At 44.5% G+C, this 26,317-nt stretch overlaps 2 protein-coding genes across 9 annotated transcripts in view; one reads left to right on the top strand and one right to left on the bottom strand.

Annotated features, from left to right (window-relative positions):
- Positions 1-1,808: 1,808 nt before the first annotated feature.
- On the top strand, positions 1,809-26,271 carry ZNF184 (zinc finger protein 184). Of its 4 annotated transcripts, none has more exons than XM_036112224.2 (6): positions 1,809-1,981; positions 2,508-2,635; positions 12,486-12,553; positions 20,276-20,402; positions 20,721-20,816; positions 23,857-26,271. In XM_036112224.2, exons 2-6 carry the CDS (start codon positions 2,629-2,631, stop codon positions 25,809-25,811), a joined length of 2,253 nt encoding a protein of 750 aa, XP_035968117.1. In that variant the 5' UTR covers positions 1,809-1,981; positions 2,508-2,628; the 3' UTR covers positions 25,812-26,271. The 4 variants fall into 4 exon arrangements, with proteins under 4 accessions (XP_035968117.1, XP_035968118.1, XP_035968119.1 ...); XM_036112225.2 differs by lacking the exon at positions 1,809-1,981 and adding an exon at positions 2,009-2,223; XM_036112226.2 differs by lacking the exon at positions 1,809-1,981 and adding an exon at positions 2,009-2,316.
- Positions 2,829-26,317, bottom strand: part of LOC118548377 (uncharacterized) — a 53,292-nt gene continuing 29,803 nt past the window's right edge. For 4 of the 5 annotated variants that reach the window (XM_036112275.2, XM_036112273.2, XM_036112274.2 and 1 more), the window contains one exon: positions 21,814-22,954. Coding sequence is in view for 4 of the 5 variants with exons in the window: in XM_036112274.2 (XP_035968167.1) it covers positions 22,693-22,954 (262 nt within the window). In the remaining variant the exon portion in view is untranslated. Of the gene's footprint in view, positions 3,323-21,813; positions 22,955-26,317 lie in introns of those variants that run through there. The other variant, XM_078055829.1, reaches the window with a different exon arrangement.

Below are 26,317 nucleotides of genomic sequence, written 5' to 3'. Positions count from 1 at the left end.
GGGCTGCAGGGCTGCAGGGATGCAGGGTTATAGGTCTTCAGGGCTATAGGGCTGCAGGGCTGCAGGGCTATAGGGCTGCAGGGCTTCAGGGCTGCAGGGCTAGGGCTGCAGGGCTAGGGCTGTAGGGCTATAGGGCTGCAGGGCTGAGGGGCTGCAGGGCTGCAGGGCTATAGGGCTGCAGGGCTGCAGGGCTGTAGGGCTATGGGGCTGCAGGGCTGCAGGGCTGCAGGGCTATGGGGCTGCAGGGCTGCAGGGCTGTGGGGCTGCAGGGCTGCGGGGCTGTAGGGCTGCAGGGCTGCAGGGTTGTAGGGTTTTAGGGCTGCAGGGCTGCAGGGCTGCAGGGCTACAGGGCTGTAGTGTTTTAGGGCTGCAGGGCTGCAGGGATGCAGGGCTATACGACTCCAGGGCTATAGGGCTGCAGGGCTGTAGGGTATAGGGCTGCAGGGCTGCAGGGCTGTAGGGTATAGGGCTGTAGGGCTGCAGGGCTGTAGGTCTAAGGGCTGTAGGGCTGCAGGGTTGTAGGGCTTTAGGGCTATAGGACTGCAGGGCTCTACGGCTGCAGGGCTGCAGGGCTGCAGGGCTATGGCTACAGGGCTAGGGCTGCAGGGCTATAGGGCTGCAGGGCTGCAGGGCTGCAGGGCTATAGGGCTTTAGGGCTGCAGGGCTTTAGGGCTGTAGGGCTGTAGGTTTGTAGGGCTGCAGGGCTGCAGCCCTGCAGGGCTGTAGGGCTGCAGGGATGAAGGGCTATAGGGCTATAGGGCTGCAGGGCTGCAGGCTGCAGGGCTGTAGGGCTATAGGGCTGCAGGGCTGTTGGGCTCTAGGGCTGCAGGGCTGTAGGGCTTCAGGGCCTCAGGGTTGCAGGGCTATAGGGCTGCAGGGCTGTAGGGCTATAGGGCTGCAGGACTGCAGGGCTGTAGGGCTGCAGGGCTGCAGGGCTCTAGGGCTGCAGGGCTGCAGGGCTGCAGGGCTGCAGGGTTGTAGGGCTATACGGCTCCAGGGCTATAGGGCTGCTGGTCTGCAGGGCTGCAGGGCTGTAGGGCTACAGGGCTGTAGGGCTGTAGGGCTGCAGGGCTGCAGGGCTGCAGGGCTCAGGGCTATAGGGTTGCAGGGCTGCATGGCTGCATGCCTGCAGGGCTGTAGGGCTGCACGGCTGCAGGGCTGCAGGGTATAGGGCTGTGGGCTGTAGGGCTGTAGGGCTATAGGGCTGCAGGGCTGCAGGGCTTCAGGGCTGTAGCGCTAAGGGCTGCAGGGCTGCAGGCTGTAGGGCTATAGGGCTGCAGGGGTGTAGGGCTGCAGGGCTGCAGGGCTGCAGGGCTGTAGGGCTGTAGGGGTGCGGGGCTGCGGGGCTGCGGGGTTGCGGGGCTGCGGGGCTGTAGGGTAACAGCTCCTCCCGTTTTCCTTTAACATTAAAAAAAAAAGTGGGTCGTGACCCATTTGAGAGTCCTGAAAGCAACGTAATGGGTCACGACCAGAATTTTTTAAATGACAAAGGAATAGAGCACTAAGTAGAATGCAGGACAAGTAATGAGGCAAATGTTGCACCGTGAAGGGCTTGTTCGTGTCTTACGTGTTTTTGCTTACAGTCTGTTCGGTCACACAAACTTGAAAGTCCCCGCGTCCCGCTACTCCCACCTGAGGCGTTCAGAAGCCAGTGACTGGCGGGGAGAACTCTCGCCCCATCCAATGGGAAACCTTACGCGTTGCTGAGGCCTCTGGGAAATGGAGTTCGGTGTCGTGGGGCATTCTGGGAATCGTAGTTCGGCCAGTCCGCCGGGTGCGGTCGAAAGCCCGCGACGAGCGGGGGCGGGGTTCTCTCCGCGCGACCGGAAGTGGCCGTTGAAGCCGGCAGTAGGCGTGAAAAGAGGTTGGCGTTGGGGAAGTGCAGCCTCTTCGGCTCCGTTCGCGAGGTGTGGCGATTGTCCCGGCGCTTCCGGACGCGGGATCCGAGAGTGTGGCTCGCCCTAGAGGGAGGGAAGCCCAGGTATCACCATGGCAACCGCCAGCCTTGCGGCCGCGTGACGTCACCCTTCTCACTTGGCTGGAAGCGGCCTCTGCGGGAGGGAGCCGGGGAGTCCTCGAAGGGGGCGCCCCTCGCCTCCTTCGTGCGGGGCGGGTCCGCCCTGATCCCTTGGAGGGCTTTGTTCTTTTGTTCCGGTCTGGGAGGAAGGGCTGGAACGGGCCCGCCCTGCTTGTGCACCTTCCAGCGTTTCCACCCCGCAACAGGTGTGTCTTCGGCGTCCGAGCCGCGGTGGGAGCCCGCAAGTGTGCGCGGAGGTGACGGGCCGGGTCTGGGGGCGCCTCTGGCCAGACTCGAGGGTAGGCACCGACGGGTTCTTTGCGTCTGGAGCTGAACCTGCGTGCTCGAGCTCCCTCTGTTTTTGTTCCGCGGGAGAGCCTGTGTTGGCTCCGGGCGGGCACTTCTCTTTTCCAGGGATCTCTTAGCCACTGTGCAGAACTCTGAAGTATGATGGTGACGCATGCCGCTGACCCCGTGCTCTGTCTTTTAGGGCCGCCAGCCTAAGCGTGTGTAAGGGCTCATCGGAGCCCCAGACCGAGGCCCCAGCTGGAAGGACGCTGCTTCGGAAGCCCTGGGCTCCAGGTTCCAGAGGAACGGAATGAGCTCCTGAGATGGAAGGTAGGGGGCCGACCGGGATGATGGACTGGACGATCCAGCACCTGCCAGCCGGCAGAGGTGGGAGGAGGGAACCTCATCCTAAGGCTAGAGAAAAAATGACTTGCATTATGGTGCGAGATTCTTACTTAACGTTTATATGAAGGGAGTTGCAGTTAGGGTTAATTCTCCCTGGCTTCGGGATCGGGGAATGAAAAGGAGCGATGATTCAGAATGTCTGTGGTCCTTACATGACTTTTATTTCTTTAATATTAGAATGATAATCTTTGAGTCCGAAAAAATCTTGGTAATCGTTCCTTCAGTACAAGAATTAAAGTGTCCCTGGCAGATGGCCGTTTGTTAAGCCCATGCCTGGAGAAATGTGGCATTAAACTCTCCATTTTGGGTGCAGACTAGTCCCTTGGTGGCTCTTTCCTTTTTTTTTTTGTTAAGTTCCTTATGTTAGGCAGAAGTGCCTACCCCTGTAACTTCTGTGTTGGATCTTAGTTCTTAGTTTCCAAAAGCAAGAGACTGTTCTCTCTCTCACGTTACTGCCCTTCAGAATGTGAATTCAGCTGTTATAACTCCTACTCATAAATTCTTTTCTAAGCAAAACAGCCACAGTTCCTTTGATGGATCTTCATATGATATATCTGGATCTCTTTTCCCAAGACTCTCCTGCCTCAGAGCATGCTTCTTAAAATGCATTTCCTAAAATTAAACATAGTTCTTGAGATATGTTTATGATAAGTTCTATAGACTTTTAATACCTAAAAGTACTTCTTTCGGTTTGGATTATAGTTCTGCTGTTTAGAATCAGATTATATTTGCTTTGAAGAAAATCAGTGATATTATGCTGTAAGCTCTAGATCTTTTTTACATAAACTATAGCGAACTAGATTTATGCCGTCCTTGTCTAAGAGAATTGCTTTTTACCCTTGATATCAGGACTTCACATATATGATTGTTCAGTTTTTTGGCCAAGTTTTCCAGCTTGTCAGAATAACTATGAGTCTTCATGTATTCAGGGTTTTAACTGTCCTTTGCAACTTCATGTCACTGGCATATTTGATGAGTATTCTTGCTATTTCTTCCTTCATGTCCTTGAACAGGTCAGAGTTAGGACAGAGCCCTGTGCTGTGTCACTATAGACTTTCCTCTGCACTGTCACTGTTTTTACATTCTGTAGTGTGCACTCAAGTTTGGTTTAACCTGTTATACAGTTCTTCTTTTGAATTTGTTTAATATCATTAGAAGTCTTAACATTACTTATTTGTATAGGTTTGAGCCATACCTTATATTAATTCTCAGTTCTTTTAAGAGTGCAGAGAATCTCTTTCTTACAACTGCATGTGTATCTAAAATTATCTCAAAACCCAAAGTTTAATTTTAAAAATCAACTGTCTTTTATTATATTATCGGTAAACAATTATAAAATATAATAAAAATAGAATAGCAATCTGCTTACAATAGCATTAAAAATATGCAACAGGAATGTAATTAGCATGTGTAAGAAGATCTGTACACTGAAAGCTACAAAACATTGCTGAGAAACATTTTTTCCAGCTATATTGAGATATATTTGACTCCTAACATTGTGTAAGTTTAAGTCGTCCAGTGTGATGATTTGATATACCTGTATGTTAGGAAGTGATTACCATAGTAAGGTTAATTATCACGTCTCTCATCTCACACATTTGCCTTCTGTGTGTGTGCACGGTGAGAACCTTTAAAATTTACTCTCTCAGAAGCTTTCAAGTATATAATACAGTATTGTTAACCACGGTCACCATGCTGTACGTGAGATCCCCAGAACTTATTTATCTTATAACTGGAACTTTGTGCCCTTTGACCAGCATCTCCCATTTCCCCCACCCCTCAACCCCTGGCAACTCTGTCTCTATGTGTTTAGCTTTTTTAGATTCCACATATAAGTGAGATCATGCAGTATTTTTCTTTGTCTTATTTCACTTAGCATAATGTCCTCAAGGTCCATCCATGTTGTTGCAAGTGGCAGGATTTCCTTCCCTTTTTTAAATTTTTTTTTTATGACTGAATAGTATCCCATTGTGTGTACACATATCACCACAGTTAATAGAAATGTAAGTTGATATAACCCCTTTGGAAAACAATACAGACGTTCCTCAAGAAATTAAAAATAGGGGGCGCCTGGGTGGCTCAGTCGGTTAAGCGTCTGCCTTCCACTCAGATCATGATCCCAGGGTCCTGGGATCGAGTCCCGCATCGGGCTCCCTGCTCCAGGGCGGGGGGCTGGGGGGGGATTGCTTCTCCATCTCCCTCTCCCTCTGTTGCTCCCCCTGCTGTGTTTTCTCTCTCTGTCAAATAAATAAATAAAATCTAAAAAAAAAAAAAAAGAAGAAAGAAATTAAAAATAGAACTACCATATGGTCCATCTGGGTACATATCCAAAGAATAGAAAGTCTACCTTGGAGAAGTATCTGCACCCCTCTATTTATCACAGTATTAATCACAATAGCCAAGACACAGAAACAACCTGTTGTTTCCATCAACAGATGAATGGATAAAGAATATGCAATATATATATTTCCATAGTGGCTATATCAATTTACATTCCCATTAATAGTGCACAGAGGTTTCTTTTCTCCACATCCTCACCAATACTTATTTTTTATCTTTTTGATAGTATTCATTCTAACAGGTGTGAGGTGATAATCTCATTGTGGTTCTGATTTGCATTTACCTGATACTTAGTGCTATCACGCACCTTTTTATGTACCTGCTGGCCATTCATGTATCTTTTTTGGAAAAATGTTTATTCAGGTCTTCTGCCCATTTTTAAATTGGATTATTTGTTTTTATGCTGTTGAGTTGTATGAGTTCCTTAAACATATTTGATACTAACCCCTGTCAAATATATGGCTTGCAAATATTTTCTCCCATTCCATAGGTTGCCTTTTCATTTTGTTGATGGTTTCCTTGCTTTATAGGATTTTTTTTAGTTTGGTGTAGTGTATCTTTGCTTGTGTTGCTTGTGCTTTTGATGTCATATTGAAAAGATCGTTGCCAACACCAATGTCAAGGAGCTTTCCTCCTCAGTCTTCTTCTAGGAGTTTTAGGATTTTAGGTTTTAAGTCTGTAATCTATTTCAAGTTAATTTTCATGACCGGTATACAATAGGGGTTCCTTTTCTTTATTCTGCATGTGATTATCTAATTTTCTTACCACCATTTTCTGAAGAGACTGTTCTTCCCCCATCCTTTCCCCATTGAGTATTCTTGGCTCCTCTGTCAAATATTAACAGGCCAAATATGAGAGGGTTTATTTCTGGGCTCTCAATTCTGTTCCATTAATTTGTGTCTGTTTTTATGCTAGGACCATATTGTTTTCATGGCCATAGCTTTGTAATATAGTTTGAAATAAAAAAGCGTGATGCCTCCAGCTTTATTCTTTCTCGGGATTGCTTTGCCTTTTGGGGGTCTTTTGTGGTTCCATATGAATTTTATGTTGTTTTTTCTATTTCTGTGAAAAGTACTATTGGAATTTTGATAGGGATTGCATTGAATCTATAGATAGCTTTGGGTAGTATGGACATTTTATCAATAGAAAGTCTTCTGATCGGGGCGCCTGGGTGGCTCAGGTCATGATCCCAGGGTCCTGGGATCGAGCCCCGCATCGGGCTCCCTGCTCAGCGGGAAGCCTGCTTCTCCCTCTGCTCCCCCCACCCCTCGTGCTCTCTTGCTCTATCTCAAATAAATAAATAAAATCTTAAAAAAAAATTCTTCGATCCATGAACACGGGATACGTTTGTATTTATTTGTGTCTTCTGTGATTTTTTTTCATCAGTGTCTTAGACTTTTCAGAGTAGAGATCTTTCACCTACTTGGTTAAATTATTCCTAAGTATTTTGTTTTTGATGCTATTCTAAATGGGATTGTTTTCCTTCTTTTTTAGATACATCCTTGTATAGAAACACCACTGATTTTTGTATGTTGGTTTTGTATCCTGCAACTTTACTGAATTTGTTGATTAGTTCTGACAGTGTTTTTGATGGAGTCTTTTAAGATTTTCTCTGTGTAATATGTCATCTGCAAACAGATAATTTTCCTTCTTCCTTTCTAATGTAGATGCCTTTTATTTCTTTTTGTTGCCTAATTACTCCAGTTAGGACTTCCGGTATCATGCTAAATAGAAAAGGTGAGAGTGGGCACCCTCCCCTTGTCCCGTATCTCAGAGGGAAATCTCTCAGCCTTTCACCATTGAGTATATATTAGCTGTCGAGTTGTCACGTCTGCTGTTATGCTGAGTTTGAGAAGTATTGGCGTAACAGTCTCATACTGGGCTTGTCTTTGTTGGGGGGTTTTTGATTACTGCTTCAGTCGCCTTACTCCTTATTGTTCTGTTCAGATTTTCTGTTTCTTCATGATTCCATTTTACTGGGTATATGTTTCTAAGAATTTATCTGTTTTTTATAGGTTATCCAATTTGTTGGCCTAGTAGTTTCTTCTGATCCTTTGTATTTCTACAGTATCAGTTGTAGTATTTCCTCTTTCATTTCTGATTTTATTTAAGCTTTTTTTCTTTTTTTCTTAGTTTAGCTAAAAGTTTTTCAATTTTGTCTGCCTTTTCAAAAAGCCAACTCCTAGTTTCATTGATCTTTTTTATTATTTTTCTGGTCTTTATTTCATTTACGTCTGCTCTGATCTTTGTTATTTCCTTTTTTTTCTGCTAACTTGGGGCTTAGTTTGTTCTTCTAGTTCCTTGAGGTGTAATACAGGTTGTGTATTTGAGATCTTTTTTCTTACTGTAGACATTTAGCACTACAGAATTCCCTCTCAGAGCTGCTTTTGCTACATCCCATAGGTTTTGATATTTCATTTCCATTTTCATTTGTTTCAAGATACCTTTGATTTCCCTTTTGATTTCTTCTTTGACCCTTTTGGTGGTTCAGGAGTGTGTTATTTAGTGTCCACATATTTGTGAATTTTCCAGTTTTTGATCTCTGGTTTCATACTATTTTTGTTGGGATAGACTGTGGGTATGATTTTGGTCTTCTTAAATTTGCTGAGACTTGTTTTGTGATCTGTCCTGGAGAATGCTCCTGTGTCCTTGAGAAGAATGTGTATTCTGGTGGTGTTGGATAGAATGTTCTGTATATGTCTTTTAGGTCCATTTGGTCTAAAGTAGGTTCAAGTCCAGTTTCCTTGTTAATTTTCTGTCTGGATGATCTGTTCATCGCTGAAAGTGGGGTACTCACGTCTTCTACTACTATGCATTGTTGTCTGTTTCTCCCTTGAGATCTGTTAGCATTTGCTTAACAGGTTCAGGAGCTTTGATGTTAGGTACATATGTATTTATAATTATTACATCCTCTGGATGAATTGATTCCTTTATCATTATATAATGGCCCTTTTTGTCTCTACAGTTTGTGACTGTTACGTCTGTTTTATCTGATGTATGTGTAACTACCTCTGCTCTCTTTTGCTTTCCATTTGGATGCAATATCTTTTTCCATCTGTGTACTTTGAGCCTAGTGTGCCCTTAAAACTGAGTGAGTCTCTTCTAAGGCAGCATATAGTGGGTCTTATTTTCTTTATCCATTCAACTACTCCCTTCCTTTTGATTGGAGAATTTAGTCCATTTATGTTTATTAGTAAGTAAGGACCTACTGATGCCTTAATAGTTATTTTCTGGCTGTTTTATACTTCCCTGGTTCCTTTCTTCCTCTTTTGCTGTCTTCCTTTGTGAATTGACCATTTTTCAGAGAGGTATGCTTTGATTTCCTTTTCTTTATCTTTTCTGTGTCTGCTGTAGGTTTTGCTCTGTGGTTATCCTGGGGCTTACATAAAACATAGATAAAACATTTTTCAAGCTGATAACCAACTTAACTTCAATTGCATACAAAAACTCCACCTCTTTACTGCTCCTCCCATTTTATGTCTTTGATGTCACAATTTATCTCTTTTTATATTTTGTATTTATTAATAAATTATTATAGCTATAGTTATTTTTAACATTCTTGTCCTTTAACCCTTACGTAAGAATTAATGTTGAACACACAACCATATTACGATATTAGAGTGTTTTGAATTTGACTGTACACTTATTTTTACCAATGTGTTTTGTAATTTCATGTTTTCATGTTATTGATCAGCATCCTCTCATTTCAACTTGAAAGATGCCTTCCAGCATTTCTTGTGAAGCAAGTCTAGTGGTGAACTCCTTCACCTTTTGTTGTATAGGAATGTCTTTCTCTCTCCGTTTCTGAAGCACAGCTTTGCTGGGTAAAGTATTCTCGGTTTGCAGGCTTTTTTTCTTTCAGCATGTTGAGTATGTTATCCCACTCTGTCCTGGCTACACAGTCTTTTGCTGAGCGGTCTGCCAATAGCCTGACAGGGCTTCCCCTTAAATGGGAGGGATTTTTCTTTTCCTCTTCCTGCTTTTATAATTTTGTCTTTGATTGTAGACAGTTTTATCATAATGTGTTTTATTTTTTTTTTTTTTAAGAATTATTTATTTGTCAGAGGGAACACAAGCAGGGGGAGCTTCAGGCAGAGGGAGAAGCAGGCTCCCCGATGAGGGACTTGATCCCAGGACCCCGGGATCACGACCTGAGCTGCTTAACTGACTGTGCCACCCAGACGTCCCTATCATAATGTGTTTTAGAGAAGATATTTTTCACTGGAAATTATTTGGAGACCTGTGAGCTTCATGAACTTGGAGGTCCTAGTTTCTGCCAAGATTTGGGAAATTCTTAGCTATTATTTCTTTAGATAACCTTTCTGTCTCTTTTTCCCTTTATTCTTCTGGGACTCCAGTAATGTGTGGATGCTTCTTTTAATGGTATCCTATTGTTTACATAGGAGTTCTTCATTCTTTTTCTCCTATATTCTCCTCTGACTGGATAGTTTCAAATGACCTGTCTTCTACCTCACAGGTTCTTTCCTCTGCGTGGTCCAGTTGGCAATAAGTGTCTTCCATTGCAGTTTTCATTTCATTATGTTCTTTGGGTCTAGAATTTGTCTTGTTTTGCTTTTTTGTTTGTGATTTTATCTGTTAAACTTCCAATTCTATATATTTTCCTAATTTCATTTAAATGTTTTTCTCTGTTATAGCTCGCTGAGCATCTTTAAAACAACTATTTTCAATTTTTTTTTTATCATGTAAGTCATAAATCTCCCTTTCTTTAGGGTTAGTTAAAGGAAAATTATTGTATTCCTTTGGTGGTATCATGTTTTCCTGATTTTTCATGTTTCTTGAAGTCTGGTGTTATGTCTTTGCATCTGAAGAGGCAGTCACCTCCTCCTGTCTTTAGTTACTGGCTTTGGGAGAAAAATACCTTCTGTCAGCCCCGTTAGGGATTCTGAGGTGTTCTCAGACCTACTGTGGATATGTCTGCCCCACTCTTCTTGTTCCCTTGCGGGGAGGATTTCCTAAAATTGTGCCTTCTCTCAGTCCTGCAAAGCTAGGCCGGGTGCTGACAGACTCACATTTACTCTCCTTTGGTACCGAATGCTCAGGCTTTAGTGCTTTTCCCCCAATCCTGCAGAGTCAGGCTGGCCTGTGTGGGCTCACGAGCTGTCTCCGAAGTCTTGCTGTCACCGCCATCAGGGATGTATCCAGGGAGCCAGCCACAGGGGGTGGGGCGTGTGTGTGCAGGTGAGGCATGCAGAGCACTGGGGGTGCCCGTAGGCTCACTGGGCGAATCTGCAGCTGAAGCATCCCCAGTGGCTCTTTGGCAGGCTTCCTGATGGAGTCCACGAAGTGGCTCGTAGGATCTGTGGTCCTTTGTTGCCCCCTAGGACACTGACTACTGTTCCCCCAGCTGCTCCCCGCCCCCCCGGCACTCAGGACACTTCAGTATTCTGGTTGGATGAGAGGGAAGTGGGTCCGTTTGGTGGCATCCCACACAGCTAGGAAAGCTGAGCGCTCGCACGCTCTCTTTCCCCTGTGGGAGAAATAATGGGCCAAGAAGGTCTCTCTTGGCACTGAGCTTTACCACCGTGGGGGTGGGGGGTGTGACACAGACAAAATGAAACCGCCTCTTACATCTTCAGTGCATCCAGTCCTGGGTTTTCTGTTTTTTTCATTCTTTTGTTGTTATTGTTGTTGTTTTGTTTGTTTGGCTTTTTTTTTTTTTTTTTGCTTCTACCATGTATTGAAACTTCCCTGCTGGACTCCTGGACTTCCACAAAGACACTCTCATCCATGGGTGATGGTCTAAGTCTGTGTTCTTTGCAGGAAAGATGATAGGAAACTCTTATTCTGCCATGTTATTACTCCTCAATGCTTTGCCTATTATATTTTTTATAAATGTAAATCAGCCAAAATGGTTTTAAGTCCTTGCTTTTTTTTCTTCTTGGGATTTTTCACAGTTGTATAGTCAGGATTACTTTTCATGTGCCTCTGTCCCTTAGAGTCATAATATTTGTAATATTTACTGAGCGTTTGTTATTGCCATTTTCTATAACCAACATAGTTGGTTTCTGCAGGTCTCACTGTTGTTGGTTCTATTGGTTTCTGTCACTTGAAATCAGAAGCATCTTATCTGAGACATTTGTCTTGATTCTGTTTTCCTAAAGTCTAGGTTACATATCTGTTCATGCACAACATTTCCTTCTGCAGTTAAAAACTCTAAAATCACACCTTCATTTTTTTCTCAAGATTTCTATTACAAATCAGTTTTCCCTTACCGATCAAATTTAAGTCGAGAATAATACATAGTTCCTTTTATTCTTCCTCTGCTTTCTGAGAATTGGGCTTTCCTGTGAACCATTACTCTGAATAGACCTCTCCAAGAGCAAAGTTTGTTTTTGTTTATTGACATATGTTACGTATATTAAGTGCATATATTAAGTGCACTGATTTTTATGTATTATATACCAGTGGAATCACCACCCACAGTAAAATGTAGGATGTTTCTGATGCCCCAAAAGTTTCTGTTGTGCTCCTGCTCAGTTATTATTATCCCTCCAGAGTTATCCACTGGTCTAACTTCCATTACCATCGATCAGTTTGGTTGGCTTTTTTTATGTAAGTGGAATTATACAGTTACGTATTCATGTTTGGCTTGTTTTGCTCAGCATGATGAGGTACGTCCATGTTCCTAGATATATCAATAGCTCATTCTTTTATATTGTTGAATAATATTCTGTTGTATGAAAATATTGTGGTTTATTTACCCATTCACCTGATGAAAGACATTTGGGTTGTTTCCAGTTTGGGGACATTATGAATACACTGGCTACAAACAGTCTTGTACAAGTCTCTAGGTGGTCATGAGTCCCGCCACTCGAGTGGAATTGCTGAATTCAGAACAAGCATTTGTGTAACTTTAGTATATAACTGCCGAACAATTTTCCTGCGTGGTTGATACATTTACTCCCCACAGCAATGCACGACGTTCCAGTTGCTCTGTATGCTTGCCGGCAGTTAGTATGCACCATGTCAATTTAATTTTTAGACATTCTGGTGGGTGGGTAGTATAAGTAATTGTGCCATTGTGACATTTAATTTATATTAATAGCAAAATTTTAAAGGGCCTGTGAAGACTTTGGGGAAGTAATCGTATTATTTATTCAGATGTTGTTCGTAGCGGAGAAGGCAGCAGAAATATTTTGCTTCACTTAATAAGGAACAGATTGAGTTGAAGGCTACTGTATGTGTCTAGGGACAGAACTGTGAACGTTGACGTAACGCTTTACATCCTGAGTCTACTGATGAGGGTACCAGGGCCCTCGTCAGCAGTTACCCTGTTTCTGTTTTTGGATTCGGAGAAGTAAAGGAAATGGCATAATTCTTGCTATTTTCACATGGAAAGATAATCTGGATTTAACAGCTTGCTGGTAGTAGCTAATTTGGACAGGATTCATTGTGGTTTCTTCTTCTTCTCCAGATCTGTCCTCTTCGGAGTCTGCCCTTCTCCAAGGGGAACATACTCTACTCGCATCAGCCAGTTTTCAAGTAAGTTGGAATTCCTGAAATGCCATTTAGTCCTTAGAGTGGATTGTGTATTTTCTGCTGTGGGTATGTTCATTTAAAAACCAATGTTGGGAATTCATTCTGGGCTCCCACCTGCCCAGTGACGTTTGAACCTCTGCCTCTCCAGCTTCACTAATACATTTACCACTTAACCTCCTGCTTAGTATCTTGTCATGCTCCAACAGTGACAGGGCAAAGGAAGTACAAAATGTGATCCTTTACTTGAATAGACCAAATGACTGCTAAAAACCAGAACAGGTAAATATAAACAAAGCTAAATGAGTACCATGGAAAATAGAGAATGCAAAAATGTGTGGTCTGGAAGGGTCAGGAGAGTTTCAAGGAGTATGGGATTTGCACTACCTCTCACAGGATGGGGGACATTTGGATATTTAGACAAGTAATGTGGGAGGGATGGGGTGGATTCTAGCTATGGAGAAGATTTTGGGCAAAGGTTTACAACAATTGACAGATGTTACGTAGGAATCAGAAAAAGTGGGGGAGCTGGTTTATTTTGGCAGATGGTAAACAGATGATTAAATAAGTTGGAATATGACATTCCTCAAATGTCTAGATGAAAAGTTGAAGGCTTTCTTCTGTAGGCCATTTGTGAACCATTAATGGTTTTTTTTTTTATTATTATGTTATGTTAGTCACCATACATTACATCATTAGTTTTTGATGAAGTGTTCCATGATTCATTGTTTGCGTATAACACCCAGTGCTCCATGCAGAACGTGCCCTCCTCAATACCCATCACCAGGCTAACCCATCCTCCCACCCCCCTCCCCTCTAGAACCCTCAGTTTGTTTCTCAGAGTCCATAGTCTCTCATGATTCGTCTCTTCCTCCGATTCTCCCCCCTTCATTTTTCTCTTCCTACTATCTTTTTTTTTTTTTTTTACATATAATGTATTATTTGTTTCAGAGGTACAGGTCTGTGATTCATCAGTCTTACACAATTCACAGCACTCACCATAGCACATACCCTCCCCAATGTCCATCACCCAGCCACCCCATCCCTCCCACCCCCCCATTAGTGGTTTTTGAGGAAGAAAGGGACAGGATACTGTTTTAGGAAAACCAGTAACTGAGAATTTAGACAAAAACGGTAACCATTGTTCCACCAGGTATAATTTACCTCAAGCCCTCCCTTAATCAGGCTTTTTCTTAGACTTTTCCCCCTACTTCCTGTCCCACAATGTAATCATCTTATCAAAGAAATGATCCCAGTTCTTCCCACTTTGAGCTCAAGTACTTCTGGTATCACTTTATTTTTTATTAATGTATAATGTGATAATAAACTACATGTATTTAAAGTGTATAGCTCGATAAGTTTTGACATACATATGCACCCATGAAATCATCACCACAATCAAGATCGTGAATACGTCCAGTCAGAGAACATACTTTGTATGACTTGACTCTGAATTTGAGGCTTCTTTTGCCCTGATTTGGTCTCCCTTGGTAGATGAGCAGTGAGCACTTGAAAAGAATGTATATTTTGCTTTTGTTGGGTAGAGGATTCTAAGAATGGATTAGTTTCCTTTTACAAGCTTAATGACTGAAAACAACACATTTACTGTCTTACAGTCACAGAGGTCAGAAGTCCAAAATGAGCTGGCCGGTCTGCAGTCCTCCGAAGGCTGTGGGAGAATCTGTCCCCTCACCTTCCAGTTTCTGGAGGCGGCCTGGATTCTTTGGCTTGTGTCCCGATCCTCCATCCTCAGAGCCATCTGAGGCATCCTTAAATCTTTCTTCACATCGCCTGCTCTGTGACCTTATAAGGACTCTTGGTGACATTGGGCCCACCCCCGTAATCCGGGATAACTTCCCCATCTTAAAGTCCTCAACATGACCTCATCGGCAGTGCCTCTTGTTTTCGATAATTTCATAGTTTGGAGGATCCGGACGTGGCCGTCTTTGGGAGGGGCCCGTATTCCGCACACGCAGAGGTCAGTTAGGGCAAGTCGGTTGAGCGTTGTTCAAATGCTTTATATCCTTATTGATTTTGTCTACTTGTTTTATCAAATGTGATAGGGATGTTTTAATTTGGGGCCCTCATTATGTAGATTTGTGTGTTCTTGCAGCTCTGTCAGTTTTTCCTTCATGTATTTTGAAGCTGCCACTCGGTGCATAAACATCTGGGACTGTTAGGTCCTCTTCATCAAGTGACCTTCCTTATCATTGAGAAATGAACTTTCTGTTGTTGGCCTTGAAGCTACTCTGATATTTGATTAGTGTCAGTGTGGTGTATCTTCGTTCATCCTTTTGCTCTTAATTTACTTGTGTCTTCATATTTACTTACAGGTAATAAGTAGTTCATTGGGTTTTGCTTATTTCAGTCCAGTCTGGCAATCTGCCTTTTAATTGGGGTGTTTAGACCAATTATTTAATGTGACATTTCCATTTAATGTGATTGTTGATGTGATTAAGTCTGTCATCCAGCTTTTTTTTTTTTCTGTTCATATTGCCTTCATTCCCTTTTTCCTCCATTCTTACCTTCTCTTGGAAACTGAATATTGCTTAGGATTCCAGTTTATTTTCTTACATTAGCTTATTAGCCATAACCCTTTATTATTTTATTTTTTAATTTTCTTTTTTAAAGATTTATTTATTTGAGAGAGCACTGGAGAGAGAGAGCAAGCATGAGGGGGGTGCAGAGGCAGAGGGAGACCCTGGGATCCTGGGACCCCGGGATCATGACCTGAGCCGAACGCAGACGCTTAACTGACTGAGCCACCCAGGCGCCCCATCCCTTTGTCATATGTTGCTTAAGGTATACGTATTTATCGCCACTTACTTTCAAGTGATACTCCCCTTCGTGAACAGAAGAACCTTGCAGTAATGTTCTTCCACTTCTCTCCTCCCAGCGTTTAATGTCGTTGTTGGCACATGCTTTCCTTGTACACGTGTTGTCAACCCCACAATACTTGTTATTTTTGTTTAAGCAATTATCAGATGTAAATAGTAAGAAAAATTATATCCACATACTTACTATTTCTGGTGTTTTTCATCTTTATGATGTCTATCAGTGAGTGATAATTAGGGGTGATTTGACCCCGGGATGTTTGGCAGTGTTAGGAGACATTTTGGCTGTTAGGACTTGCTGGGACAGGCTCCTGGCTCCCAGCGGGTTGATGCCAGTGATCCTCTCCCTACAATGATTTAAAAGAATGATTTGGTCCAAAATCATTCAACAATAAGGTTGAGAAACGTTGGTTGTAGATCCTTATTCTCATCTGGTATCATTTTTTCTTCTGCATGAAGGGCTTCCTTAAGATTTCCACAGTGCAGTTCGCTGTTCATGAATTCTTTCCAGTTTTTATGTCCGAAGAAGTCTTTATTTTGCCATTGTGTTTCAATTCTCATTTGACAGTTTTTCTTCTTTTTAGTATATGTTTTCTTCTTGTTTGCATTGCTTCCAACAAAAAAGCTGCTGTCGTTTTTTATCTTTGTTCCTTTACATTTATGTGTTTTTTTTCTCTGGATGTTTTGTAAGATTTTCTCTAACACTGGGTTTGAGTTACTTGATTAAGATGTGCCTCAGTGTAGATTTGTGTCTCGTATGCTTGCAGTTTATTGAGTTTCTTAGACCTCTGAACCTTCATCAAGTTCAGAAAATAATGAGCTATTATTTCTTCAGATGTTTTTTCTGCTCCTCTCCCCTCGTTTTGTTTTCAGGGACTCCCGTTGCACACATACTGGGCCACCTGAAGTCCCTGGGCCATCTCTCTCTCTCTCTCTCTCTTTTTTTTTTTTAAAGATTTTATTTATTTGAGAGAGAGAGAGAGCCCAAGAGGGGGTAGGGTCAGAGGGAGAAGCAGACTCACTGCTGAGCGGGGAGCCCAATGCGGGACTCGATCCCAGGACCCCGGGATCATGACCTGAGCCGAAGGCAGTCACTCAACGACCGAGCCACCCAGGCGCCCTGCCATCTCTTTTTATAAATTCTTGTCTCCTGTCTGTTTTACTTTTGATATTTTCTGTTTTGTTGTCTTTGAATTTACTTTTTTCTTCTTCAATGCCTTTTGTGCCATGAAGACTATTCAGTATGCTTTTCATCTCCAAACATTCTCACTTTTAGCTCTAAATATTCCATTAAGGTCTTTTTAAAAAATGTCTTCCATGTCTCTATTAAACTTTTTATTTTTAAAGATTTTATTTATTTGACAGATACAGAGCGAGAGAGGGAACACAAGCAGGAGGAGTGGGAGAGGGAGAAGCAGGCTTCCCGCCGAGCAGGGAGCCCGATGTGGGGCTCGATCCCAGGACCCCAGGATCATGACCTGAGCCGAGGCGACTGAGCCACCCAGGCGCCCCTCTATTAACTTTTTGAACATATGGAATGCAGTCATAATTTTTAATGTTCTCATCTGTTAATTTTAGCCTCTGTGTTAGTTCTGGGTTGGCTTTAATGGATTATTTTTTTTCCTCATTATAGGTTGTATTTTCCTGCTTCTCTGTAGACCTGATAATCTTTGATTGAATGGCAGACACTGCAAATTTTACTTTATTGGGTTCTGCATGCTTTTGTGTTGAGCCTTATTCTGGGATTAAGTTACTTGAAACAGTGTGTTTGTGTCAGATCTGGCTTCTCAGATGTGTCAGGTGAAGCAGAACAGTGTAGTGTAGGCCGCCTGGTCCCACCGTGGGGGCCCCGCCTTCCTGAGTGTTGTACCCAGCGTCTGACGAATGTGAGATTTGCCAGTTTGACTGATGGGAACAGAAACTCTATTTCCAGCCCTTTTTGAGCACCGGTACTGCTCCCTTGAATCCTTCTGGGTGATTGTTCCCCTGCCTCGGTGGTCTCATCACACCCACGCCCTGATGGGCACTTCACTGAGTACTCGAGTGGGAACCTCTGCAGTTCTCGTTGCTTCTTCCCTTGTGCAGCTTTCATCTGCAGTACTCTGTCCCGTGACCTCGAGTCCCCGATTTCCCCGAAGTCTAAGCATTCTCTCTCAGTTCGGGGAGTCTGTTGGGCAGCCTCCGGGTGCCCCCTGTCTGCACCCTGGCCTGGAAACTCAAGGCAGTTGCCGGGGCCGTTGTGTGACTCACCTCATTGGTTTACTGATTCTTAGGGATCGCGGTTCTTGGTTGTAGGAAACTCATTGTCTTGGAAACCTTGTTTCCTTTGTTTTATCTGGAATTTTTTGGTTATTTCATGCAGGAGTGTGGATCCAATCTTGTTAATCTTATCTTGACCACAGCTTGATCCTTTTGAGGTTGTTTTCTTTGAATTTATTACCCTTTATTCATACCATAAGCTTTATTAGGGCAGATCTAGCCCAGCCTCACTCTGGGACTATTTCTCAGGGGCCCCATGACCACCGTGTACCTCAGTGATTTGCTAGAATGCCTCAGCCAAGTGGCATGACTTAGGGCTAAAGATGATTACTACAAAGGACATGAAACAGGATCAGAAGGAAAAAGATCCTCGCAAGAGGAATCCAGAGAAATCTGGTGCAGGCTTCCGAGTCCTCCCTCTGTGAGGGTCGCACGGAGGCCCTTTGTTTCTGGCTGTGAGAATGTCTCTCCCCGGGAAGCCTGCTTGAGCCTTGGGGTCCAGAATTCTTAGAAGGAGCTGACCCCTCCCGCAGGCACCTGCTGTCGGGCAGCTGTGGGGCAGACCCCAGACGAGGCAGCGTCTGTGCGGGAGGTCTTCGTGTGTGCTTGAAACAGTGCGGACAGTCGGGGACGTCACCCTCCAGGCGCCCCATGACACCCTCGGCCCGTGACGATGTAAGCCTTAGTTTTGAGAGCGTAAGGCTCGGAAGCGTGGATCCGGTTCTCCCTGTTGGTTGGTAAGGATCGAACAGACCAGACTTGCGGCTGCTCCTTCCTCCTGGGTGCACCTGCCTGCTGCGGAAGGTGCTGGAACGGTCTGCGTGTCTGTCGTCACGCTGGGTTCTGTCCTGCGTGACTTCCTGTTTCCCGTGGAGGCTGCCGTGCTCGCACCAGATTGATGAACTCCCGCATCCGCGGTCCCGAGCTGTCACCTTCGTGTCCTCAGCGCCGTCCGACCGCTGTTCTTGAGGGGCCCTGCCTCCCTGCTCTGCAGGCTGGGGTGCCTCCTGGCGGGGTGCCCAGGGGCTTGGGGTCATGTCGGGGTCCCCCTTCTCTCAGGGTCACTGTTCTGTCCCGCTGCTGTTCAGATACGGGGACCGTTGTTCCAGATCTCAGTGGGGTGGCCTTGACACCAGCAGAGCTAGTCCACTTGCTCTTGTTAGAAACAAATCTCACGAGGTGACTTCCCAACTTCAAAACAAAATGAACTCACCCAGTTTCAAATCCAGACTAAAGAATAAGTAGTAGGACGCGCCCCGTACCACCTCCGGCTCCCACCGATGAGACTCGGTGATGTCCTCCTCCAGGTGTTCTCTGTCATTTACATATAAACCTTCCTTTTTATAAAAATAACAGGATCACGCCACATATACCATTCTTAACATCACACGTATTTCCTAATCAGTGCATAGAGAGAGACTTCATTTTAAAATGTCCACAGAAAGCACTTCAGTATGGATGCGCCATACATTCTTCAGCCGCGATCCTACTAACGGACATTTCCGTTTGCTTGTCACCTCCGGAGTGTGGCAGGGGCTGGTGCTGTGTCTCTGCACTCCCAGGTGCTTCTGCACAAGAGTCCTCCCAGCAGCAAACTGGACTGGATGACAGGTGCATTTAAAGTTTTGATGGATCCTGTCCTGTCAGACTGCCCCTGGGTGGACCGAGCGAGGCTCCGTTCCTGCCACGCGGCCCACGCGCGCTCCTGGGCCTCGCCGCTCCGTGTTCTCCGTGGAGCATTCTCTCGTGGCTCATTTGACACTGTCGTGGGTGAATTGCTTGTTTGGGTTGTTGGCTTTTTTGTTGTAATTGTTGTGGGTTCATCTCTTTTACTATTTATGGAAATTCAGAATATTGCCTTTTGTTTATGGTTTATTTTAGAAGTTCTACGTTTTTATGTGGTTATATCTGTCAGTCTCTTTGTCTTAGGATTTTTTGCTTTCTATATTTCAAGCTTATAAACCTCTTTATTCTGTTTTTGCTTTTTCTTTAAAATTCTACTCCAACAGAAATTTTCACGTGTGCCGTGAAAGTAAGAAACTCACCTTAATTTTTTTCTCAAATAGACAGTCATTTGTTATGACACTATTTAGTGACTAATCAGCTTATTTTAACTAATTTGAAAGTTGCTTAATCCTATTCAGTTCTTATAATCCTGGGTCTGTTTCACTGAGTTTTATTCCATACTAGGCCACTCTCTTTTACCTTATCTCTTGGGTATATTTTGAAATGCGGTAGGGCAAGTCTCCTCCCTGAATTCTTTCAAAACTATTTTTGGTTATTGTTACACATTGTAGGTAAGACATCTTATTGATATTGGTAGGTATACTGTTAATACTTCATGTATCTTAGAACACAGAGATGATGATGATGATGAACTACAACACGGACTTAGCACCAGTTGTATGCCCGGCCCTAAATGAAGCATTTCATGTTGAACATTTCTTATTAATTTCTCACAGTAACCCTATGAATGAGGTACTGTTTTTATATTCATTTCACGAAGAAGAAACATCAAAGTCATTTCTCGGAGAGCCCCGTAGCTATCTCGCCTTCCTTCTGTCCATACCGTAAACTTCACCCCTTTCCCAGGTGAAGGCTATAAGGCTAAGGACAAATCTGTTTGGTATTTCAGGAATCCGTGACCTTCAAGGATGTGATAGTGGATTTTACCCAGGAAGAATGGAAACAGCTGGATCCTGTCCAGAGAGATTTGTTCAGGGATGTGACACTGGAAAATTACACACACCTGGTCTCCATAGGTAAGGATGATTTCTGAGTTCGTATCTCAGGGTGTGGAGGAGGAGGGGTCTCTTATGCTTAGGTGAGTTTTTGCCTTTAATGAAGTTAAGGAACCTAAGATTCCGACATTTTGAAAGGCTTTGAAAAGGTTTCTACTCTCCTAGCAAGTAGAAGTACAAACTAGTAACTTCTCTGAGCCCACATTGGTTCCCAAATTATACCGTGTCTGGGAATTTGTAACATCGAGGCTTTATGTGCTATTCACTGCTCTAGGATTTGTCTCATGTAGGACTTTCCTCCTACTGTAATCAGGCACCTTTTTTTCCCCCCGTGAGCAGGACTCCAAGTTTCCAAACCTGATGTGATTTCCCAGTTAGAGCAAGGGACGGAGCCATGGATCATGGAGCCTGGCATCCCCGTAGGTGCTTCGGGAGGTAAGTGATGGATACCTGCCCGGTGAGTATCATTAACTCTAACCATCAGCCTGGTAAGAGGATCTTATGTCTGAAATACAGATGTATTTGCTTCTCTTTACCGTCTCCCGTGGAGAAAGGAGAATCCATCTGGACTCTTGGGGCTTTGTCAGAACACTAATGGTCTCAACATATATTCTGTTTTGGGATACTCCTTTCAGAGGCGGTATCCTTCCTGCTTTTTTTCTGAAGGCAGCCTCTTGACCTGGACTCTGGATTCCATATTTTCCCACCTCCTTTGGGACCCTGGTCTCTTAATTATCACCTCACTTTTCAGCCCTTACCGCTTGTTTGTTTTGGATCTCCAGGCTCGATGACTAGTACTTTCAAACAGAAATAGTACCCTAAATTTCCAAATGCTTTACTCAACTCTGTTCCTCCTTTTGGCCACCATCCAATCTGTCACCTTGCTTTCTCAGCCAAACTCTACAAAAGTCAGTTCCATACCTGCAGTCTTCATTTTTTATCACCTGTTCCTTAAGCTTCTGACCCTACAACTTAATCTAAGACTATCCCTGAAATTGTGAATAACTTTCTTGTAGACCATGAATTCCCAAAGTGCACGGAGAGGAGCTTCAAAGATCTGACCCTGAAAAAATATACAGACTTAGTCATGCTAGGTGAGGGATAGATCTCTAAAGTCAGTGAGGTGGGAGCAGGGGTTCTTTTTATGGGGAGAAAAAAAAGTACTCCATGTTCAAATTTGAGAAGTGCTGGGTCATCAAAATTTTAGCAGGTTTCTTACTGAAAGACCACTCAGATTTCTTAAATATGTAATTGGGCAGTATGAATTTCCAGTAGGGTTGCATAGCATGTAACATTCTCCCTCCCCCACCGTCCCAACCGTGAAGCCTTTTCATACTGCACCTTCAAAATCTTCCTCTTAGAAGACGGTTTCTCAGAACACAGTTTAGAAAAATGATTTTTTAGAAAAATTAAGAGCTTTATTAAGTCATGCTTAACTTTTGGAAAAAAGTCGTCAGGTTTTATTACAAATTAAAGTTTTTAAAAATCCCAACTTGAGCAGATAGAAGGTAATTTTAAAATATTTAACTGTGTACTGAAAAATCCTAGACTTTTCACAAAACGCTTTAGTCATTACCAAAGAGAGATTCATTTAGGTAAAAATAACACTAGATGCCTCCTGTTGCGTAGATAATGTAGATGGTCCCAGGGATCCGCTCAGTAGGCAGAAGACAGACACTTGAAATATTTGGCCCCGTTCCTTGGTTGACTTCTTATTACTGGAATGAGACATGATGGTAGTCTTGGTAAGCTGGCCTCTAGCCCCTGGCCCTGCGCTCTTCAGCATCCAGAGCGGACTCATTCTCAACTGTGGATTTGGCTCTTTTTATCTCTGTAAGAACAATGGACAGCTTTACAGACACATGCGGGTAATTGGGAGTTGTAGGAGTACCCACAGTGAGGTGGCTGCTGGTCCGGGGCCTTGTCTGGATTCTTCTCCTTACCCTCCTCATGCCCTCTCCTCTGGGCCAGGTCTCCACTGCCCCCGCAGGATCCTGACCAGTAACCCTGACCCGAGCTGTGTCTCTCGGGCCCAGTGCCCAGGAGTGTGGCAGTGTTGTGGTCGAGGCCCACAGCTTTGCTTTAGTAAAGTGAGAATTCCTTTCTGCAGCAGGAATGGTGCTGCTCAGTGTGGCCTTCTGGAACTCTCTCCAGTCCTTCATTCTTTGCCACGGATCTAAGACATGACAACGTGGATAACGTTTGTTGCCTTCTCCTGCCCGTCTGGGCTGGACACCCTTTTCCCCTTTAACAGCCTCAGACCCCATGATCTCTGTGTTCCTCACTGTGGAATACTTCCAGAAGGTATTCTTCACGGCCAAGTGCTGTACAAATAGGTCTTTCTTGGTGTTACTCCGTTAGTGGAAACACACCCATTTCTTGTACTGCACAGCTGGCCATTCCCGGACTCTTCGGGTCCGTGCTGGGGGAGCTCGGCTGTTCGGCTTCGCCCTGGGCTTCCAGACGTCGCGCCCGTAGCCAGGGCGCCCGGGATGGGTGGGGGGACCCGGCTGTCCTGCGTCTCTGCCTCCCGGTGCACGCTGGCAGTGACGATGGTGGTGATCGTGGCCCTCCTGTCACCAACGGAACCACAGAAATGCGTTATTAAGCAGCTTTGTTTCTTTACTGAATCTACCGGCATTGACTCCCCTGCTGCGTGTAGCTGTCCCCTCCCTGGGCTTGAGCGACACTCCGCCCCCTGGTTACGCGCCTGCCTGTCTGTCCTTCTGCTTCCTTTCCGCAGTACGTTTGATCCCGCCTGTCAGCCTGTCTTTGAGGGTCTCCCCTGCCCTCTTTTCTCAGAGACATTCCTGTGGTTTCTCCTCTCCTGTGCTCCCTTTTTAGTGCCAGTCCCTCCTCTCCTCTATCTGAACATCTGGGTGGTTCTACTTTTGGCATCTTCCAGCCCCACAAACACCACTGCAGTCAGGTCCCTCAGTTCTCTTCCTGATTCTCAGAATGCCTGGAGTTGAACTTGCTGTCTTCCTCCCTTAAAGTCTGTCCTCCGTCTGCACCTTTCCCATTCCTGGCAGAGATGTAAGTGTTCCCCCAGTGTGCCCAGCTAACGACCCTGGTCCCAATTAGCCAGGTCTTCCCTCGTTGTCCTCACTTGAAATCTTTGTTCCAGATTTTTGTTTGCTGCTCGTTGGCAAGGAATCCCCGTTCAGACTTGCTTTCGTCTGATGGTGTCTGCTCTCGGCCATCTCCCATCTCTGTGGTCAGCTTCTAATTTACTATTACCTTCCTGGTTCTTCGAGATTATCTATGAAACTGAGTGAGACATTCTCTTGCCACTTTCATATTTTATTTATCATTATCCTTCGCTCTTTCCAACCTTCTCCCCAGATAATTGGCTACACTTGAAAACCCTCGAGATTTCCTAAGGGCTTTATTTTTAGCTTCATTAGGTCCTTCCCACAACAGCAGTTATTTGTTTTTCTCTTTAGAGAATAGAGACATTTTCTTTTTCTTTCAGACTGCGAGACAAGACCAGAAAGTAGTTCAGTCCGAGCGCCGAACATCTCTGAGGAGCAGCCCTGTCAGGAAGCAGCAGTGGAAAAGCACAGAAGGGACGACCCTTGCAGTTCTGAGTCTGTAGAAAGCGGGGGGTGTGGGAGTGGTGTAGAGAAGCATCAGGCCAACCAGCAGACGCTGGCCAGAGAAACGAAAATCACTGAGAAGACAGTGCCCACGTGGGAGAGAGGCCCTGCAACTAAGGACTCTGAAAAATGCATCAGTGTGAGTTCAAACCTTGTAACACAAGAAAAATCCCCAGAAGAGACCTCTACTAAAACAAGCGCCAAACAGAATACAAACCCAGTTAAAAAAGAGAAATCTTGTAAGTGCAACGAATGTGGGAAAGCTTTTAGTTATTGTTCAGCTCTTATTCGCCATCAGAGAACACATACTGGGGAAAAGCCCTACAAATGTAATGAATGTGAAAAAGCCTTCAGCCGGAGTGAAAACCTTATAAACCATCAAAGAATTCATACTGGAGATAAACCGTATAAATGCGATCAGTGTGGAAAAGGCTTCATTGAGGGTCCATCTCTTACTCAACATCAGAGAATTCACACCGGAGAAAAACCCTATAAATGTGATGAATGTGGGAAAGCCTTTAGTCAGAGGACCCATCTTGTTCAGCATCAGAGAATTCATACTGGCGAGAAACCATATACTTGCAATGAGTGCGGAAAAGCCTTTAGCCAGAGAGGCCACTTTATGGAACATCAGAAAATTCATACAGGAGAAAAACCTTTTAAATGTGATGAATGTGATAAAACCTTTACCAGGAGCACACACCTCACTCAGCATCAAAAAATTCATACTGGCGAGAAAACCTATAAATGTAATGAATGTGGGAAGGCCTTCAACGGGCCCTCAACGTTTATCCGCCATCACATGATCCACACTGGGGAGAAGCCGTACGAGTGCAACGAGTGTGGGAAGGCCTTCAGTCAGCACTCGAACCTCACTCAGCACCAGAAAACACACACGGGGGAGAAACCGTACGACTGTGCCGAGTGCGGGAAATCCTTCAGTTACTGGTCATCGCTCGCTCAGCACCTGAAAATTCACACCGGAGAGAAACCGTACAAATGCACCGAGTGTGGCAAGGCCTTCAGTTACTGTTCCTCCCTGACTCAGCACCGGAGGATCCACACCAGAGAGAAGCCCTTCGAGTGCACCGAGTGCGGGAAGGCTTTCAGTTACCTCTCCAACCTCAATCAGCATCAGAAGACGCACACCCAGGAGAAGGCGTACGAGTGTAAGGAGTGTGGAAAAGCCTTTATTCGGAGTTCATCTCTGGCCAAACACGAGAGGATCCATACTGGCGAGAAGCCCTACCAGTGTCACGAGTGCGGGAAAACCTTCAGTTACGGCTCGTCCCTCATCCAGCACAGGAAAATACACACTGGAGAGAGACCGTACAAGTGTAACGAGTGTGGGAGAGCCTTCAACCAGAACATCCACCTCACACAGCACAAGAGAATTCACACGGGCGCGAAGCCTTACGAGTGCGCCGAGTGCGGCAAAGCCTTCCGGCACTGTTCCTCTCTCGCTCAGCATCAGAAGACTCACACCGAGGAGAAGCCCTACCAGTGCAACAAGTGCGAGAAGGCTTTCAGCCAGAACTCTCACCTGACTCAGCACCAGCGCATCCACAGCGGAGAGAAGCCATACAAGTGCACCGAGTGTGACAAGGCCTTCAGCCGGAGCACCCACCTGACGGAACATCAGAACACGCACACGGGGGAGAAACCCTACAACTGTCACGAATGCAGGAAGACTTTCAGCCAGAGCACGTACCTCATCCAGCACCAGAGGATTCATTCAGGGGAGAAACCCTTTGGATGTAACGACTGTGGGAAAGCCTTCAGGTACCGTTCCGCTCTCAACAAACATCAGAGACTGCACCCGGGCATATGACTCTCCAGGAAGTCTGCCTTGCCCTTCGGTTAAGTACCGAGGAATCAGAGTGAAGTAAGCGAACTGCTCAAATATTTTTACTTTTCACCGTCCACTATGGTGTGGAAAGGACACAAAGGGCTGAAGGAATCCAATGATGTTGTTAAGCAACTCGGTGACATTGGAAAATTGAACTGTTTTAAGCTTCAATTTGCTCTGTGAATGAGGGATCTGGAGTAGATGGGTTTCAGGAGTTTGGAGTTTTATATTCCAGTTTTGTATATTCACAATATATTCTTGATTAGGATTACTATACATCAGCATTTTGCTATGTTGCATCTAGAGTGTGTATATTTATGCATGTTTTGCTAATAGAAAGCATTTGTGCTTCAGTAACTAGACGGGGGATCTATTATGCTCCTGTTCTAATGCATTTAAGTTGATTAAGTAACTGGTTCCTAATAAAAAGAATTATAAAACATTCTTAAATTAATAATTCATTAGGATATCCTGGCTTACCTCAGGGC

Source organism: Halichoerus grypus, chromosome 9, assembly GCF_964656455.1.
Source record: "Halichoerus grypus chromosome 9, mHalGry1.hap1.1, whole genome shotgun sequence".
In the NCBI taxonomy this organism is placed as follows: domain Eukaryota; kingdom Metazoa; phylum Chordata; class Mammalia; order Carnivora; family Phocidae; genus Halichoerus; species Halichoerus grypus.
The sequence above is the reverse complement of the archived record's forward strand: the minus strand, read 5'-3'. Positions and strand labels throughout refer to the sequence as shown.